Genomic DNA, 18295 nt, shown 5'->3' with positions numbered 1-18295 from the left:
CAACAATTATTTTATTTAATAATTGTTGACCGATTTGTTCACTGGGTTAACTGAATTGAATATTTGACTACTTGCTTGGCATACCCTAAGTTGAAATCTTAGATCCACCGCCGGCATCGAGCACCCACCGGATGTGCCATCCCCCCTCTTCCCTTCCTGCTGAATGAAACAGAGTGCCCCAAGCCCAAAAGTAACCTATTTGTATTAGGATCCAACCCAATTACAATACATACATGTATCATACGCACTAACTTCAACCCAATTACAATACATACATGTATCATACGTACTAACTCGAGTTTTTTTTCAGAAATTATCGGATGTATGCCCATGTCTTATACTGGGTCTGCCTCTGAGAGAAGGTCGGTCTGCGCGTCACTGGCCCAAGGGGTTGATTCAGAGATGCGTTTTTCGAGAGAAGATCTGGTTGGGTCAGCGTTCATTGCTTTTGGGGTCACTTTGTTTGTGGGTTTCTTCTACACTGCCGTCGTGTCCAAGCTGCTTCCACCATATGAAAACAGTCTTCTAGCTGCCATCCAAAATGATTGGTAAGGAATGCCAAGGCAGTGCCTTCTGTTTCTTTTGCCAACTTTCATCTGAGCACAGAGAGTCCACTTATTTGGAAACTAATTAATAGTACCAAGTAAGCCAGGTGCATTGGAAAGTTCACTTATGGATGTTCTTCATGTTGTTGTTTTCATTTGAATGAGTGAGGTCCATGTAACAGCATACAAGTTTTGTGTAATTGATATACAAGTTCTCTGACTAGTTTACTGTGTAATTTGCAGGTATTACTGCCTACTTGTGCCATTGACGCTTCCTGTCATAATCGTGGCAGTCTATCTGCATTGGCTTAGCATGAAGATGTTTAAACATGCATGAAGCAAGATTTCCGTGGATTTCATAGAACAAGTATGCAGTTTTGTTCCAGTTTCAGAAGCTCTGGATGAGATGAGGATCAAGGTAGTTTAGCTGAAAGTGTCCTGTCAACAGTTGTCGTACAGAGTGTCCTAATTTGTTTCTGTCATCTCCAATCTGTAGCTTGATTATGCTTCAATCAGAAATACTCATCAATTTCTTTCATACCAACAATTGCTGCCAAGTGCTTACAGTAGATATCGCTAATTTTATGGATTGCCATATTGTAATAATTGAGAAGGAGCTTGGTACTAATTTTCAATATGTTGACAATAAGTGGTGGCTTTATACAATAAGAAACTTCACGCTTCACATTTAGTTTGTTCTGCTACTGTGTGATGGTTGTGCAAACTAAAAAGTTTCTTTTGTTCTCAGATGTGAAGATGCTCTGGAGAATTGTGGACTGATGCTAGAAGATGATGTTTTTTACTTTTTATGCTCCAAGGTCAAGTTTGAGGTAACTTTGAAGGAGCAACTATCTCTGCCGGGCCTTTATAAGGAAGCACTGAATTGCAAGTTGGGTCTGCTCGCTAGTCGCTGAAGAAGGCAGAACGTGCTGCGGAAGACCTGAAGAATTTGGTGTCCTTCTTGAGTGTTTTCTGCTTTTAGTCAATGTGGTGATTGTAATATTTCACATGGTTGGAAACATCTTTTTTGCCTGCTGTATGGAGGTTTAACGCTTGACTTATCCTCCCTCCTATGCTCTCTGTGCGCTTTATGGTCGATATGAAGATTGAAGAAAGAGTGTCAGCAACTGGTTCAATCAGTATGCGCCACCTTGTGGTGGAATTTGTATTGGAAAAAAGCTACAGATAGCCTGTGCAATACCATTGCATAACTAGCATGCTCCAATGATTGATCTTGATTTTGCTTTGGCGAGTCGAGCCTCTCTCCGGCGAGAGCGAGCCAGTGCACTTGTCGAACTTCTTTGCCGTCTCGGTGCTTAACTGAATTGGATTAACTGTTGCTCTGCTAGGAGTCTCGGTGCTTAAAGCAGCTCGTGCGCAACCGCTTGCACCGCCGGCCACGGCCGACCACCACGACAAGGAGAGGAGCCGAGCCAGCAGCGTCGAGCTTTAGCAGCTTGTGCTCAATCCACCCCGCGCCGGCTGTAGGTCCGTCGGTCTCATGCCACCGCGGCATCCCTGGAGGAGCGAGGGCCGTCAGCGGCGCGCGAGGGAAGTGCGAGTCGGCGGATGCGCGGGAGAACTCGTCGGACCTGGCGGCGGCAGGTCAAGCGGGTTCGCCGGCGAGGCGGCGCCAGCGCGACCTTGCCGGCAGCTGTGCCCATGTCGCCGCCCCGAGTTTTTACAGGCAGGCCCTTATTTTCATATAATTTTCTAATTCGGATCGTGATTAATAACTGCGATCCGAATATTTATATGTACCTCCTGGTTTGGATCGCGATTATGGATCGCGATCCGATTATTTGCAATTACACTCTAAATAATTACAAATAGGCCCTTGGTTGACTGCTCTGTGTCCTCGTCAGCTCTTGTGGCCCTTACGCCGTTGCCGCCGTCCTCCCCGTCGTCCGCCGCAGACCAGAGCGCGAAGATGCATCCCCACTCGTGTATCATACCAACTAACTTGAGTTCTTTTGTAGAAATTATCAGGTGTATGCCCATGTCTTATACTAGATCTCTTGCGCGTCACTGAACAAAGGGGTTGATTCATAGATGTGTTTTTCGAGAGAAGATCTGATCGGATCAGCGTTCATTGAGTTCCAATGATTGATCTTGATTTTCCTTTGTGAGATCATCTATGATGGCTAACAGATCATGTACGTTAACTGAAGCAGACTTGCAGTTCGTGTCCATGTCAATCAGGGGCAACCCCAAGCACAGAAGTAAGCGCATGCATGGGCGCTGCCTATATTTATCGACGGAGATCCGATGCATGGGGTGAGATTGGGAGGTTGTTAGAGTTTTGATCCCGTCAAAGCTGCTGCAGCGAGGTCCCTGCTACTCGGACTCCGCGGCAGGTGGGTCGGTAGCCCGCGCTCCCAGAACCAGAAGCCACCCATCACCATTGCCTGCCTGCGAAACAAACAAAGGAGATCGGCGGGGGGAGAAGGGGGGACACAGAGCGAGGTAGATGGCCATGGAGTTGCAGACCTGATTGCCAGGAACTCAAGTCAAGAGCGTGCGCAGCTGATAGGCAGCTGTGATTATTGTTGATCAGAGGAGGAGGGGTTCAGGTTCAGTTCGTCGACAGGTCGAGCGCCCATGGCGTACCTGCGGAACAAGTCGATGGAGTTCCTCAAGAGGTTCGAGGTGCCGGCCAAGAACCCGTCGGAGGACGCGCAGCGCCGGTGGCGGGAGGCCGTCGGCACGCTCGTCAAGAACCGCCGCCGCCGCTTCCGCATGGTCCCCGACCTCGACAAGCGGTCACAGGTCGAGACGCAGCGTCGCAAGATACAGGTACGTCCGTCAAGGACCCATCTGGCCATCTCATCTCATTGCTGACCTCACACGCATGGATTGAAATTGTTTTTTTATTAGAGTTGATGAAACTCAATTAGTTTCGATCTGCAATGCGTCGTGTCGCCGTATTCTTCTGACCGATCTAAGGCAATTGAGGCACTGTTTTTTTTTTTGCGAAACAATTCAGGCACTGGGTTAAGACTTAAGAACCAGTAATCTGATACGCTGTTATTGTACATTGTATCGCTGTTCATCCAACGCAAGACGGCGCGGGATGGCATGACATTGCCTGCCTAGTGCCTAAGGTCAACGTTTTCTGCAACTTTCCTAGGAGCTACTGCTCATTTGCGACTGACAAATTATTGAGATAGAAGGATAGCACAGCTCCCTCGGTCTTTTTATGCTACACTGAATTCAATACTATGGTTGATAGAAAGATACATTGTTGTCCTGCGCAATCGGTTTAAAAAATAATGCGCAGCAAATACATGACCTGTCTTTATGCGTCGCATTACGTACCTTAATGCGCGCAAAAAAAATCCCTCATGTGCGTTGTCAAAAAATACTTTGTAGAAAATATGGTTGATACAAACTTGCCTATTTCGAAAATTATATGGAAAACAGATATGGTATTCTCAAGGAAAAACAATGGACAGCAGATAGTTTGAATTATGACTAATATAACTTCTGGCAGTTAGGTCAATGACTCAAGGCCCAAGGGCTAATGCTATAGTTATTTTTTGCCAGTTAATTGCACATGTTAAAGTACAGCAGAAAACTATATTTTACATATCAGTGTATAAAATCACACTAATATTAATCCACACTAGGCCGAGCAGAATACCTGTATTGGAATTTCTACTTCTGTTATGGGATTCTGAATATAGGTTCAATGGTCAACCTATAAAGGCCCAGAAGCATGAAGAGCAAATATTGTTTTCTTGAAGTGCTCCATAATTTCCATTAGTTATTGCACAATGTGTATATCAGTTGCCTTTTTGTGTAACCTACAAGACAGAGTTAAGCTAAGTTAATTGTCACTCTTTAGGTTTTGAAGACTAACTAATACCAGGACCGTGTCTTGATCTATTTGTATGTACTCATGGTTAGAATACATGAAGAAAAAGTGAGAGTATTTAACAGCAGTTTGAATGCTCAAAAGTATTTTTTATGATTATCACTAATGAATTTTGTAAAGACTAAGCAGACAAAAGGTGAAGTTTAGCCCAATTTATCAGCCAACTTGCGCTAGAACGATTATATTCAGTAAAAGTTCCTTTCCATGCTACTAACTGAATGTAATTTTACTGACCACGTTAAAAGCTGCATGACAGAACAATGAAACCTTTTATTGGTATTTACATTTCAATTAGCATCGAGCTGGAAATAACAGATATGGTATAAGCTGTTCTTGCACCTTTTGTTCTCATCCAGCCCGAAGCACTCAAAATGTTCCTTTCTGATTCACAGGAGAAGCTTCGTGTTGCACTGTACGTGCAGAAGGCTGCACTGCAGTTCATCGATGGTACGCTAACACATCCTCTCTTTTATATACGCGTTGCATTCGATCTGGGGTGGTTCAATTTGTTGTTGCTTCCTCGATCTGATCTTGAAGTCTCCTAACAATGTCGATGTTGAAATCCTTAATTTGTAGCCGCCCGCAAGGCGGAGCACCCGTTGCCGGAGCTCGCGCGGCAATGCGGCTTCTCCGTCAGCGCGGAGGAGCTGGCCACCGTCGTGCGCAACCACGACACCAAGAACCTGAGGCACCACAGGGGCGTCGACGGCATCGCCCGGAAGATCAACGTCTCCCTCGCCGACGGCATCAAGTCCGACGACACGGCCATCCGGGCTGAGGTCTACGGCGCCAACCAGTACACCGAGAAGCCCCCGAGGACGTTCTGGATGTTCCTGTGGGACGCCAGCCAGGACATGACGCTCCTGCTCCTCGCCTTCTGCGCGCTCATCTCCGTCATCATCGGCCTGGCCACCGAGGGATGGCCCAACGGCATGTACGACGGCCTTGGCATCGTGCTCACCATCTTCCTCGTGGTCATGATCACCGCGGCCAGCGACTACAAACAGTCGCTGCAGTTCCGGGACCTCGACAAGGAGAAGAAGAAGATCGACATGCACGTCACCCGCGACGGCTACCGGCAGAAGGTGTCCATCTACGACATTGTCGTCGGCGACATTGTGCACCTGTCCATCGGCGACCAGGTGCCGGCCGACGGCTTGTACATTGATGGCTACTCGTTCGTGGTCGACGAGTCGAGCCTCTCCGGTGAGAGCGAGCCCGTGCACTTGTCGAACGCGAAGCCGTTCTTGCTCGGCGGGACCAAGGTGCAGGACGGCTCGGCGCGAATGCTGGTGACGGCGGTGGGGATGCGGACGGAGTGGGGGAACCTGATGGAGACGCTGAGCCAGGGCGGCGAGGACGAGACGCCGCTGCAGGTCAAGCTCAACGGCGTGGCCACCATCATCGGCAAGATCGGGCTGGCGTTCGCGGTGCTCACGTTCACGGTGCTCATGGCGCGGTTCTTGGTGGACAAGGCGCACGCGCCCGGCGGGCTGATGCGGTGGAGCGGCGAGGATGCGCTCTCGGTGCTCAACTTCTTCGCCGTCGCGGTCACCATCATCGTCGTCGCCGTGCCCGAGGGGCTGCCGCTCGCCGTCACGCTCAGCCTGGCGTTCGCCATGAAGAAGCTCATGCAGGAGCGCGCGCTCGTGAGGCACCTCTCGGCGTGCGAGACGATGGGGTCGGCGAGCTGCATCTGCACCGACAAGACCGGCACGCTCACCACGAACCACATGGTCGTCGAGAAAGTCTGGGCTTCTGGGGCAGCGCAGACCGTGAGCACCGCCAAGGGCTTCGACGAGCTCAAGTCGTCCTTGTCAGAAAACTTCACAAAGGTGCTACTAGAGGGCGTCTTCCATTGCTCCGGCTCGGAGGTCGTCACGAACAAGGACGGGAAGACCACCATCATGGGCACGCCCACCGAGACGGCCATCCTCGAGTTCGGTCTCGAGGTGGAGAAGTACACCAAAGTGGAGCGCTGCAGCGCCATGAAGCTCAAGGTGGAGCCGTTCAACTCGGTGAAGAAGACAATGGCCGTGGTCGTCGCGTCCCCGCACGCCGCCGGCCATCCCCGCGTCATCCTGAAGGGCGCGTCCGAGGTCGTCCTGAGACGGTGCAGCTCCATCATCGACGGCACCGGCAGCGTCGAGAAACTCACGGATGCCAAGGCGAAGCGTGTGGCCAGCGCCATCGACGCGTTCGCGTGCGAGGCACTACGCACGCTCTGCCTGGCGTACCAGGATGTGACCAGCGGTAGCGACATCCCCAGCGATGGGTACACGCTCATTGCGGTGTTCGGCATCAAGGACCCCCTTCGTCCAGGGGTGAGGGAGGCTGTCAAGACGTGCCGCGCTGCAGGTATCAATGTCCGCATGGTCACCGGTGACAACATCAACACGGCGAAGGCGATTGCGAGGGAGTGCGGCATCCTCACTGATGATGGGATTGCCATCGAGGGCCCCGACTTCCGGACGAAGAGCCCCAACGAGATGAAGGAGATCATACCCAGAATCCAGGCACGTAGCTGCATTCTCTTAGCTTCTTCTCTGAAGAATTTTTTGCATAAGGAAAACTGACACGACTGGTTTCTTGTGTCTGCAGGTGATGGCTCGGTCGTTGCCGTTGGACAAGCACACGCTGGTGACCAACCTGAGGGGCATGTTCGGAGAGGTGGTGGCAGTGACTGGCGACGGCACAAACGACGCGCCTGCGCTGCACGAGGCTGACATCGGCCTCGCCATGGGCATTGCTGGAACAGAAGTTTGTAACACGTTTGTTCCTGATCCTAAGCACTAGTGACTCAATCAACAATGTTTTAAACTACTTGGCGGTTGTAACTGCTGGTCAGGTTGCCAAGGAGAATGCCGACGTGATTATCATGGATGACAACTTCTCGACCATCATCAACGTCGCCAAATGGGGTCGTTCCGTCTACATCAACATCCAGAAGTTCGTGCAGTTCCAGCTCACGGTGAACGTTGTTGCCCTGATGGTGAACTTCGTCTCCGCATCTTTCACAGGTGCGCGTAACTGCATGTTCAGTTGAACCTCATTCTTGTCACATCATCTCATAACTTTCTGAGTGACTTCAATTCTCTTGTGATTTACAACCGAACAAATAATTCAGGAAGCGCCCCACTGACCATTGTGCAACTGCTGTGGGTGAACCTGATCATGGACACCCTCGGCGCTCTGGCGCTGGCGACGGAGCCGCCCAACGATGCGATGATGCAGAGGCCACCGGTCGGCCGAGGTGACAACTTCATCACCAAGGTGATGTGGAGGAACATCATAGGCCAGAGCATCTACCAGCTGGTCGTGCTCGGCACCCTCATCTTCAAGGGCAAGAGCCTCCTGCAGTTGAGCGGCGATCGATCTGGCACCCAGCTCAACACGTTCATATTCAATACCTTCGTGTTCTGCCAGGTACAGAAGCTGAAGTTGCCTTCTTAATTCTGAACTTTTACTTGTTCTTGTCACTCACACTCCGTTCTTTGGGCACCTCAGGTTTTCAACGAGGTAAACAGCAGGGAGATGGAGAAGATTAATGTGTTCAGCGGCATCTTCAGCAGCTGGATCTTCTCGGCGGTCGCCGGTGCCACCGCGGCGTTCCAGGTGATCATCGTGGAGCTCCTAGGGACGTTCGCTAGCACGGAGCACCTGAGCGGGAGGCTCTGGCTCACCAGCGTGCTGATCGGGTCGGTCAGCCTGGTGATTGGTGCCATCCTGAAGCTCATCCCTGTCGACTCCATTAGCGACTCGTCTGATCGCCGTGATGGGTACCAGCCCATCCCCACCGGCCCCAACGCCGTGTGATTTCGAAGACGCTTCGTCGTTCTTTTTCCTCTTAGGAACAAGAGAATTCAGCAGTTTTGATTATTTTAGGTAGGAGTGACGGTTGTTGCCGCTGTTAGCTATTTGATCTTCAGTCCCTCGACCTTGTTGTCTTTCAGGCAAACAATGTGTCTGAATGTGGGTGATAGAACCAATGTTTGTAGCGAATAATGGTAGAATCTATCTGAAGTTTTACAAGTCTGCATTCTTCGTTGCATGGCTGTTTTGTCTTTGTAGCAAACGACGTTTCTACGGGTCAAAGATAAAAAAAATACAGATCATATTATTGCAACCAATAGAAGCACGCTTAGACGGAGCTCTCCAACTAAAAATTGGACGAGCCTCCTCTGCAGCACTGGAGAGGAACCAGTTGCCTAACTTTTTAGGCTCGTGTTTCACCACGTTGCTCGTGCGCAGGGGCGAAGCTACGGTCAAATCGACCGTGGTGCACAGCCCAAAAATAATTAGTTAGAGGTAAAAAGAGAAGTTTACCCTGATGCATGGGCACTAGGGAAGTGGCTTCGCCCCTGCTTGTGCAGGACCCATACATTATTCTTCCAACCTGAGCATTTTGGCCGCCCTTGCAGGTGCAGGGCAGCCCTCTCCTGGTTTGGATATTTTACTTTGGACTTGTTCGAGTGGCAGGAGGTGGCTACACGCTACCGTCGTCGACAGGAAGCGCGAGATAATTGGGGGCGCTGGTTGCTGTGGTGACCAGACGGATGCTTCTGATGCCCCCTCTTTCCATCTAGCGTTTCTGGGATGCTTTATTCCAGATAGTTAAACTTTAATTCTATCATATTAAAGAAATTTTTATTATTTAGAAATATTAAATAAAGTCTAATTATAAAACTAATTGCAAAACGTCTAAGCTAATTCGTGAGACGAATCTAATGAGGTATATCGTCTCGCGAATTAGCATCCATCTGTGAAAAAAATTTGTAAACAGATTAGTTTATTTAATAATCCTAAATGGTAAGATTTTCTTTGATGTTATAGGCTAAACACTACTACGAAAAAGGTTTTTAAGAGGTAGGTAAAAACGTATTTTTAGGGGCGGGTCCGCATCCGCCTCTAATTCTCGCAGCTAAAAATGCGAATTTTAGGGCGGGTAACACGCCCCGCCCCTACAAATCGATTTCTAGAAAATCAAAAAATTAAAAAAATTAAAAATAGCAAAATAAAGAAGAAAAAATATTGCAGCCAACCAGCCACTGTATATCGAGTTCACTTTTTTTTTTGACAAAATATACACGCTTGCTTCACTCGGAGTTCGAACTGCATACCTCAAACTTTACGCATACCTTCCTCTCCACCACACTACACAGTCATATGTGACTCTATGGGGTATGCTATTCTTTTATATTAACTCTAAAATTGATTTGTAAGGACGGGTGACGTCATCACCCGTCCCTATAAATCGTTTCTAGGGGCGGGTGATGCCACCACCCGGCTCTAAAAATATTTTTCAATTTTATTCCAAAAATTCATTTAAATTTTTACATATAGCAAAACAAATAACAAAATAAAACTTCTACAACTATGATTATTGTGAACTATAGATAAAAAATATACCAAGTATATTTCAGTATATATAAAGGTTGAGATTGTTGAAACCTAGAAGTATGATTTGGGTTGTACGAGATATTATATAGTCATAGCCATATTTAGGTTTATAATAATTTTTTGAAGAATTAAATGATCTTAAATAAAAAAGTTATCACACTTTAGAGCTAGTCATTCTCTACAATTTTGATATAAAATTTAACTTAATCCGAGATCATATGAAAAAGTTATGAATTTTTTATGTGGAACCATTTTCAGAGACAGTATAGAAGTACCACCATTTCCAGAGGCGGATGGTAGCGTCACTGCCCTTGGAAATGCCATTTTATAAGCCACCCTTGGAAATGCCATTTTATAAGCCGTCATGCCTGTTTCAACAAGTAGGTGCGAATTGGTGGGTGCAGTACTTAGTGCATTTGCTCCGACCAAAATCAGATGAGATGATGATGATCGTATGATCTTTCGTACACACTACTACTGATCAACTTTCATTGATGTGCTGCAACTGCAACCATCCATTTGCTAATATAAAGAGCACGAGTGAAGAGCTGGCTAATTCTTGGAAACTCGCACACCAGTACCCTTCAAAAAAAAAAAACTCGCACAACAGCACCTTTTTATTTGAACGAACTCTATTGTTTCTTTGCCCTGGGGCTGACTTGCGTTCTAACTACAGGATGAACAGATCACCGGCCGCCACCTCCAGTGATGCCCGACCACAAGCGCCCTGCTCGAACCATTGCTAGAAGGATGTCGGCTGCCACCAAAGGCTGCGAGCCGTTGAGCATTACCGTCGCTAGGCAAAGCCACTTGAACCTGCAACCGCATGCGCATCGGCTCCTGCTCAGTGCTCCGCCTCTCCTGCCGCTGTACGAGAACGCACGCCTCTGACACCGAGAAACAGGCGTTGAAGGGTAAGACAAAGCGCCGGCGGCAGCGAGCGCACCAGCTCCCACACCTCGCTCTTTTCTTGTCTAGCGCAACACGAACAATAATTTATCCGGAGCACGGACGCCCGAGGAGATGTGCAGATACCACGGTGGTATTCATGCCTAGCAATGTCAAAGATGTCTTTCGGCGGAACTGGTTAGGGTTGGTTTGGTTCTACGACAGTTCTGAATGGCCTTGACAGCAGCATGATAACATATACATATACATATACATATATATATATATATATATATATATATATCTGACCCAAGTAATTACTTAGTCGTACCATAGGCTAACGTGGCCATAGTTGTACAACAAAAAGGGTCCAAAATCCCACATATATGGTTTGTCTACCAAGGGCCAAACGAAGCACGTGATCATTCATGGTAAGGGCCAGAGGCTCCAACGATAAATACACGCAAGAGTGTGCAGGGTATCATACGAGTAACTGGAGAACGATAAGGATGCATATGTACACAAAGTGCTTTGTTTGCCTTACACAGGACCGAACCTATCCGGATCTTGCTCAAATGGTTTTTGCATGGAAAAGGCGATACCTAGAACACACAAGACACCATTTCTGAGTTAGAAGACAGGATTGATTTCATTCATACTGCAAGCCAAAATGTTCAAGAAACAACATGACCCTACACTGTTAAGAGAGCAAGCATGTACCTGTCGAACTCTAGCTTCTGAGTGACAATACCATTCAGGAGAAGCTCCGAGTCAAACACTTGGAGACCTGCAAAGATTGCACAGAACTTGATCCCTGAGATTGCAAGAAACGGGGGAAGCAACAGAAAAAGATCTTTTGGGAGAGAAAATTCATAATATGTACCACTCCTAATTAATGGCATACAGACACTGCGGTCTTGTTCACAAGAGATGACAAAGGTCCCCTCAAAATTCTTGTTCTTTATTGCAGAGGCTGTGATTCTGTCCGATGGCTGACAAAATTAGCACCAGAGTAGATTAGCCAATAAAAACTATGTAACCAAGAATGAAATTCAAACATATATCAAGGTCATACGAAATTATTATGACATGTAAAACAGAAAGTAATCATGTGATCTTCCCTATTTTGACTTATGGCTATATGGTTATATACTTGATAAATGAATGCGATGGTAGGTAGACTACCAGTCTACCAAGGACAGTAGGACCCAATATGTAGATTAACAGTTGCATACCTGACCATGAGCTGCCACCACTAAACTTTTGAGAAGCTCCTTGCTAGGCTTGGCATTTGGGGTGATTAGTACTCTTCTACCCTAGTTTTTTTGGGGAAAAGTCAGGAAACGTTAACAGTGTAAGTATTACAAAAAAAATGAAGGCCATAAAAATATACTGTAAGTTGAAAATTTTGGCATAAAAGAGAATACAATTTTCCTCCGACATCATGCATTCCTCATTTCAATTGGATTCATCACAGCTAAGAATTTAGTGGCAAACCTCAAGCAATCGTTTTTTGCAGGCTCTGCCTATTGAAACAGGCAAGCTAAAGCCTAGTTCCTTTTCCTTCTTCATATCCCTCATAATGTATTTCTTTTCATCAATGAAGCACCTTGCTTCACCACAGCATTCAAGCCATGATGGTGTGACTATAGGTATCCCCATAGCCATTGCTTCTAGCATGTTCCTTGTACGGGCAAACTTTTCAGCAACAAAGTGTGTAGCCTCTGTAATAGTCGTTGCCATAGGTAGTCCAAAGTATATCAATATCTGCCAACGTCCAGGAAAATTTAAAATGTGGGAACCATCAACAGACCTCTAAATACTGGTTTAATATGTATAACTAACGTATTGAAAACTACCTTTGTTTGCATTTTGATTGTTTCCTTGCCCATGCTTTGGCTGAACAGAACACGGACATTGGACATATTTCTTCTTCGCCTGCTCAATTGCAAAACCGGAGATGCTTCATTTCTGAACAGACTGGCAAGTTCTCGGGAACCTGGTGATTTCAGAAGGCCTCTCTTCTGTGGTTTCTTTGACATCTGTGTCCTAAATTGGGGGCCAGCGCTATTTAGCTCTATCAGTGGTACTCTGCGTGATAAACTAGAGTTGTGATCTTCTTGTGCAGATGTGGGTTGTTTTTCCACTCCAGCATGCTTGTTGAAATCAGGGCCAGATATGCTAAGTGTTTTTGCTGTTGATGAGTCTGTTACTTCTGAAGTTTTGGATGTAAATGTAGCTGAGCTGCCAGCTTTATTGAATTGAACTTTCGAATTTCTTGAGACAAACATATAGGTTCTCTTCCTTCTAGGGTGGATTACAGCATCAGAACCTAGAATATTTGAATCACTTGCACCAGATGCCTTGGTTCCTTCTGACACCTCATGATTTATGGCTACTTGTATGCTGCCACTGTCCATGCTTCCTTTAGCTTTCCCTGCCATTTGTTTTGGATTGTTCCTGTTTTTTAACTTCCTGGGATGCTTTTTCATAGAGCTTGAACTTCCACCGATTCGCTTTTGAATTGGTGGTTCAACTGAACATATATTATCAGCCTTCCTTTCTTTTCCCAAATTTGTTATGAGAACAGAACTTTCAGGATGTGCGTTCTCCCTGACAACACAATTGACAGTTGAGGCATTGGACAATGCTTCCATAGCTTCAGCTGCCATCTGAGTACTTGGCCCAATATCATATGCTTCATATAAATCATCTGCAGAACCAACAGGCTCTGGCTTCTTAGAAGAATCCATGGCTGAGTCACCACCAATACAATCTGATATGAACCCAGTCCTGGTACTTGATCCATTGCCACCATATCTCTGGGAGGCCAAATGTTTCACTTGAGTGTTAGCATGGATCCTCTGTTTTTTCCTGGAGATCAAAATGGCCGTGCATTCATCATTATTGGGAGTATCAGCCCAGTCAAAGATACCTGACTTTTGGAGGGGGCTATTGTACTCGGTCCTTTTGGCCAGGCACTGAGCTACTTTTGTGACTAATGTAGAAGCTGATTTTATCCCACTAATCGGGTAAGTGCTTGTTTTCTGAGAAGTTTCTATATCATCTCCTACTAGAAGTCTTTCCACAGTATCAATAGCTGTGGCCTGTGATTCATCACCAGGCTCCTGCGAATTAAGGTAATCTAAACTTCCCTGAACTCTTGCGCTATTCATTGTACCCAAGCTGTAATGGCTAACATAGATAGGCAGGCAGAACCTACAAAATCGAAACGGTGAATACAGTTACCAACAACAGACAAATCGTGATCTGACTATCCAGTTGTTAACAAAAATCTGAACATGATGCATAAACCAAAACTGCATAAATGAAAGGAACATTTTCAAACTGCCAAAGTATTAACTGCGGATCTACACACCCACATGTGCACACAGAAAATGTTTGATTACAAGAAAGATAAATGACACATGTTGTCCTGTCCAGAAGTACGGGAAGATATGGCAATACAGCCAACTGCAAGCAGAGTTTTCAAGATAAATAGTGCTAGCTGCAAACTTAAATGTGGTAGCCAGTAGCAAGTGATTGAAATGTTGAGATTCAGAGAAGACAGTGTTAATACAATAACATGTATCCATATTTGTGTTATTTCTGAAAAAAATAGAATTCAGAGAGCTAAAGGCTTAGGACTAGTAGACTGTCCAATCACAATATGGCAATCAGTTGTTGTCAGAAAAAAAAAATATCAGACATCAGATAACCACAAGAGTTTAGATAACAAAACAACATCTAATGGTAAATCATATAGTGCATTGAAGAACATGACAACTTGATCATCCTAGAAATCAATAACGCAGACGTTCGTAACAGCATCAATAACAAGTTAACTACTACATGGACCAATATTATGTATTTTAAATTGAAGCACTAGTAGTGATAACTTCTATGATATTGTTGAATCAATCACAAGTACTAATTTCCCAGAAGTGTCTGCATGGCAATCTCACGCTCGTTGCGCTCATCACGCAGCAATCGCCAAAAGAGGAATCATCAGACGCCGGCGGGGTCCGTGTAAACGGGGGGAGGGGATTGGGTTCAGGGCTGGGAGTAGAGGATAGGAGGGAAGCCTTCCGCAGGTGGAGTGCACGGAGGCGACTAGAGGTCGAGCAATCCAGAAGGCGCAATCAGAGGGTTCGACCAATATCTCCCGCGCATGCGGCAAGAGACGAACGATTCGTCGGCGCGGAGAACACGACAGCAAAAAAATCCGCAAAAATATTGGGGGAAACGAAGGAATTATACCTCCGCTCGAAGGGAGCAAGGCCAGAAGTTCTGTAGGGTCTCGCGCCTTCGCTTCGGCGCTAATCCGCCATTGATCGGAGTGAGCAAGAGAGCATCCGATTCGGGTTTCGGTGCGGTGGTAATGCGAGGAATGGGGGAGCGGAAGAGAGATGATGAGTGCGCTGCGCCAGGGAAGCGCGTGTTCCGAAGCAAATGCCGCGGGAGAAGCGTACTCGGGAAGCCAAAACCGCGCCTCTTCCCTCTCGCTCGTCTTTCCGGAGGGAAGAAATGAATGTCATGGAAATTTTCGGACCCATTTTTTCGGCGAGAGCGCGAAAATATTGTTTTTGTGGGGAAAACAAATTTCACGCGCTCGGTGAAAATAAATTTAGTAAACTTGAAATTGGTCGTAGATACTCTTCTCCTCTATGAAAAAATAATGAAAACGGACAAGATCGTTGTGAAAAATAATGAATTCTCTCCCCCTTACATTGATAAATTCTGAGTCTGAATGAATAGTGCAGGAGAACGATGGTAGTGGTAGAATACAGAGTGGAATTAGTTTTTGCGAAAACTTTGTTAAAATGAAAAAACGCTCGTTTTGCTAACAGAATCCTAAGAGAACAACTAGTTTACAACATTCCTTCAGAGTATTGATATAACTCAAATAAAAGCTTTATAGGCTCAACGATCCCAAAACCCAAACTAGAGCACAGCGGATAATGCACGCACGTCTCGAAACAAGGCTAACCAGGAACTAGAGCAGGGCAGAATACATGATCATCACCAATGAAAAGATAAATGGAGTTGCACCTAGTCCTAACTCCTAACAGGGTGACAGCATCTAGTTTGCCCTGACAGAGTTACATGCATCCAACATCAGGCATGTAGCATCATAGCGCCGCAAATGCAAGTGAGCACCAGAGAAATAGGCACCAACAAAATATCCAAATCTGACGACAAGTCGACAACCCACTGTGTTCTGGAATCTAGGTTGCAAGTACCATTAGCATCCTTCTTCTCTAGGATTCAACAACATCCTTCCATCATGCCCACACATCCATGGGACTGTGGGAGGCAGTACATGTGTCGATGAAATCCGAATATGGGTTCACGTTCACGAAGTGTTAAAATGCTACTCTTTTCGTTTAGCCACAAACAGTTTGCTCATATCTTCAGTAACAATGTTGCTCCTGTGAAGCAGTGACCAAAAGATAAACATTATTTAGGCATAGAAAACACATGATGTGAATATTTGGCAAAAACAATCTGGGACTGGGCCCATATGCCTTAGTTCACTAAAAGCATTTTACTGTGGAGATTGGTCCCACATGACACCAAATACACAGGAAAAGGAAAAACAAACTAACCTTCCACGAAGCTGCGGAGGAATTAGAGAGTTCCCTGCAGCACTTCTTACGCCTCGGGTTTGTGGTTGCATCCTTGGAAATTTACTGCGTGAGTCATGAAGAGCAGATCCATTTGATTCTCTCTTCCTTGATGCATTGTCTGCAGGGGGAGCAAAGAGATCTGCAACATCTGGGAGGTCTAATGATGGTGTGGGCAGGGAGACATTACTCGAACTGATGGATGCTATGTTCCTGGAGCAAAAAAGATAAAATCAAGAAATTACGAACTCGACAATAACATATCAAACCTAGAAAGCAATGGCAGGGAGGACTGGTAGAAATCTACTTGCAAGTGGCAAATCTGAAAAGTATACATCCAAAATAAAATCTCAGCATGCATACAACTGAGGGAAAAAAGGGAAGAAACAAAAACAAGGCCAGGCACCAAAATGAAAGTGGGGGCAATGAAATAACAAGGGAAGTAGCTCCATATGAAATACGGTAAGGAGGTGAAATGCGGAAGGGAAGTGTCTGCTTTAGATAACTAACATCACTTGAAATCTTTTTGCCCAATAAACCAACACTGCACAGGACATCTAATAATCCAACTTGGCCTGTTAGGAGTACCATTTTTCCCCCTTTTTCTTTTTCTTTTCAAAAAAAGAAAGGAGATCAAAGACAAGGTAACGGTGCTTTTTTCTTTCTTGTTGGAATTTATTATCTCAATGCCTCATTCCAACAAATTGTAATTCCAGATTGATCTATGGTGACCACTGAGGAAGGAGTGTGCAATGCAGTAGGAATAGTAAACAAATGCATTATTTCAGAAGTGATATGTGACTCACTTGTTAGCATATATTCCAAATACTGCAAAACACGAATACAATTGCAGTCAACAAAGTTTCCCTGAACAATCCTTGTCATTGTAATTACACAGCTTGGTTTAACTAAATCTTGTTAACTTGAGTGCCACTAAGCTTGTGTGAACTGAATACTGATACTATTGTATAAAAAAAAGTGAAAGTGGAGGTGTCTTCTTTGATTTCTAATGAGAAAGGCAGAAGCTGTGCTGCATATCACGTCAAGCATATCATGATGAGTGATGACCTTACATATAGAATATTAGAACTCTCTTCATGGTTTTGAAGTTGCATAAATAAATCCCAGCAATAAAAGGAGCACATTGCAAAGTATGCAGACATACATGCCAATTATCATTTCGAACTGAACCTTCACTAGCATAGATGATTTTGCTACAGCTACTGTGAGCTATTTGGGGAACCATGAGTTTTATTGATGGAAGATTTACTAGTACGGTGAGTCGATAGCCAATCGGTTCAGCTTTAGTACAGCACACTCAATCAGCCAGCCCCGTCTCTTGGTCACCTGCCAAGCAACCCCAGTTCCCACGAGCGAAACCCTAGAGAGACAAGGCAGCAAGGACTTACTGGCTCTGGCTGGGTGCAGGCGGCGGCGGAGTAGGCTGAGGAGCGGCGCCCACCGCCGTCGAAGGAGACGGAGGCCTGGGCTGCGGCCCGATGGAGGAGGCTACGGGTGGAGGGGAGGGCGCCGCCGCGACCGGAGGCTCGCCGGCGTCTTCCTCGTCGGAAGAGGCGTCGTAGGCGACCAACGACATCGGGTCCGGTCAGGGGTCGGTTCACGCCAGGTTGGGCTCCTTCCCTTTAGCTTCGTTTTCGACGTGGGCTGTGGGGCTAGTGGGCCTGCGAAAGAGAGCCTAACTTGGGCCAAACTAAGTTTTAGCCGAGTCTCTCAAACATGGCTACCTAGGCCCAAGGCCTAGTATACTTACTTGAACGGGCAACAACATAACATGTTGCTAAGTATGGGCCTAGTTTCCCTCTTTTTCTCAGCAACTTTGAAACTCTTTTTTCTCAGCGTGTGCTTAAGCAATCCAGAATTCCAGATACACTGCACCATCAATCTCTGCACGCGAGGGAATTAACTGCTCTGGAATGGATGGAACCTACAAGGTCTCT

At 46.1% G+C, this 18295-nt stretch overlaps 3 protein-coding genes and 1 pseudogene across 4 annotated transcripts; 1 reads left to right on the top strand and 3 right to left on the bottom strand.

Moving 5' to 3' along the window:
- Positions 1-396: 396 nt before the first annotated feature.
- Positions 397-2546, bottom strand: LOC112895767 (annotated as a pseudogene).
- Positions 2547-2959: 413 nt separating this feature from the next.
- Positions 2960-8238, top strand: LOC112894955 (calcium-transporting ATPase 1, plasma membrane-type). 2 transcript variants are annotated; one of them, XM_025962808.1, is made up of 7 exons: positions 2960-3314; positions 4779-4901; positions 5010-6938; positions 7024-7182; positions 7271-7442; positions 7550-7848; positions 7930-8238. In XM_025962808.1, the coding sequence occupies exons 1-7, from the start codon at positions 3147-3149 to the stop codon at positions 8236-8238; spliced, it is 3159 nt and encodes a 1052-aa protein (XP_025818593.1). In that variant the 5' UTR covers positions 2960-3146. The 2 variants fall into 2 exon arrangements, with proteins under 2 accessions (XP_025818593.1, XP_025818594.1); XM_025962809.1 differs by having other exon boundaries at positions 2960-3341; positions 4815-4869; positions 4999-6938.
- Positions 8239-11072: 2834 nt separating this feature from the next.
- On the bottom strand, positions 11073-15196 carry LOC112891944 (mediator of DNA damage checkpoint protein 1). Its single transcript, XM_025958956.1, has 7 exons — positions 14971-15196; positions 12570-13929; positions 12208-12477; positions 11946-12026; positions 11594-11702; positions 11431-11497; positions 11073-11312 (listed from the first exon to the last, which is right to left on the bottom strand). Exons 2-7 carry the CDS (start codon positions 13884-13886, stop codon positions 11282-11284), a joined length of 1875 nt encoding a protein of 624 aa, XP_025814741.1. The 5' UTR covers positions 13887-13929; positions 14971-15196; the 3' UTR covers positions 11073-11281.
- Positions 15197-15528: 332 nt separating this feature from the next.
- Positions 15529-17968, bottom strand: LOC112892069 (proline-rich receptor-like protein kinase PERK8). The gene is made up of 3 exons (XM_025959139.1): positions 17747-17968; positions 16320-16550; positions 15529-16142 (listed from the first exon to the last, which is right to left on the bottom strand). The coding sequence occupies exons 1-3, from the start codon at positions 17932-17934 to the stop codon at positions 16085-16087; spliced, it is 477 nt and encodes a 158-aa protein (XP_025814924.1). The 5' UTR covers positions 17935-17968; the 3' UTR covers positions 15529-16084.
- Positions 17969-18295: the final 327 nt, after the last annotated feature.

The sequence above is a fragment of the Panicum hallii genome, chromosome 5 (genome assembly GCF_002211085.1).
Source record: "Panicum hallii strain FIL2 chromosome 5, PHallii_v3.1, whole genome shotgun sequence".
In the NCBI taxonomy this organism is placed as follows: domain Eukaryota; kingdom Viridiplantae; phylum Streptophyta; class Magnoliopsida; order Poales; family Poaceae; genus Panicum; species Panicum hallii.
Note: the sequence above shows the minus strand (reverse complement) of the source record. Positions and strands in the feature narration are given on the sequence as shown.

What these genes read in the sequence shown, in the direction of transcription:
- LOC112894955 (XM_025962808.1), top strand. Translation starts at nt 3,147, where the DNA reads ATGGCGTACCTGCGGAACAAGTCGATGGAGTTCCTCAAGAGGTTCGAG. An exon ending in ACCTCGACAAGCGGTCACAG is followed by an intron (nt 3,315 to 4,778) that starts GTCGAGACGCAG and finishes GTTCTCATCCAG; the next exon opens with CCCGAAGCACTCAAAATGTT. An exon ending in AGATCATACCCAGAATCCAG is followed by an intron (nt 6,939 to 7,023) that starts GCACGTAGCTGC and finishes TTGTGTCTGCAG; the next exon opens with GTGATGGCTCGGTCGTTGCC.
- LOC112892069 (XM_025959139.1), bottom strand. Translation starts at nt 17,934, where the DNA reads ATGTCGTTGGTCGCCTACGACGCCTCTTCCGACGAGGAAGACGCCGGC. An exon ending in CCTGCACCCAGCCAGAGCCA is followed by an intron (nt 16,551 to 17,746) that starts GTAAGTCCTTGC and finishes TTTTTGCTCCAG; the next exon opens with GAACATAGCATCCATCAGTT. An exon ending in CCTCCGCAGCTTCGTGGAAG is followed by an intron (nt 16,143 to 16,319) that starts GTTAGTTTGTTT and finishes ACTGCTTCACAG; the next exon opens with GAGCAACATTGTTACTGAAG.
- LOC112891944 (XM_025958956.1), bottom strand. Translation starts at nt 13,886, where the DNA reads ATGAATAGCGCAAGAGTTCAGGGAAGTTTAGATTACCTTAATTCGCAG. An exon ending in CAATCAAAATGCAAACAAAG is followed by an intron (nt 12,478 to 12,569) that starts GTAGTTTTCAAT and finishes GGACGTTGGCAG; the next exon opens with ATATTGATATACTTTGGACT. An exon ending in TATGCCATTAATTAGGAGTG is followed by an intron (nt 11,498 to 11,593) that starts GTACATATTATG and finishes CAATCTTTGCAG; the next exon opens with GTCTCCAAGTGTTTGACTCG.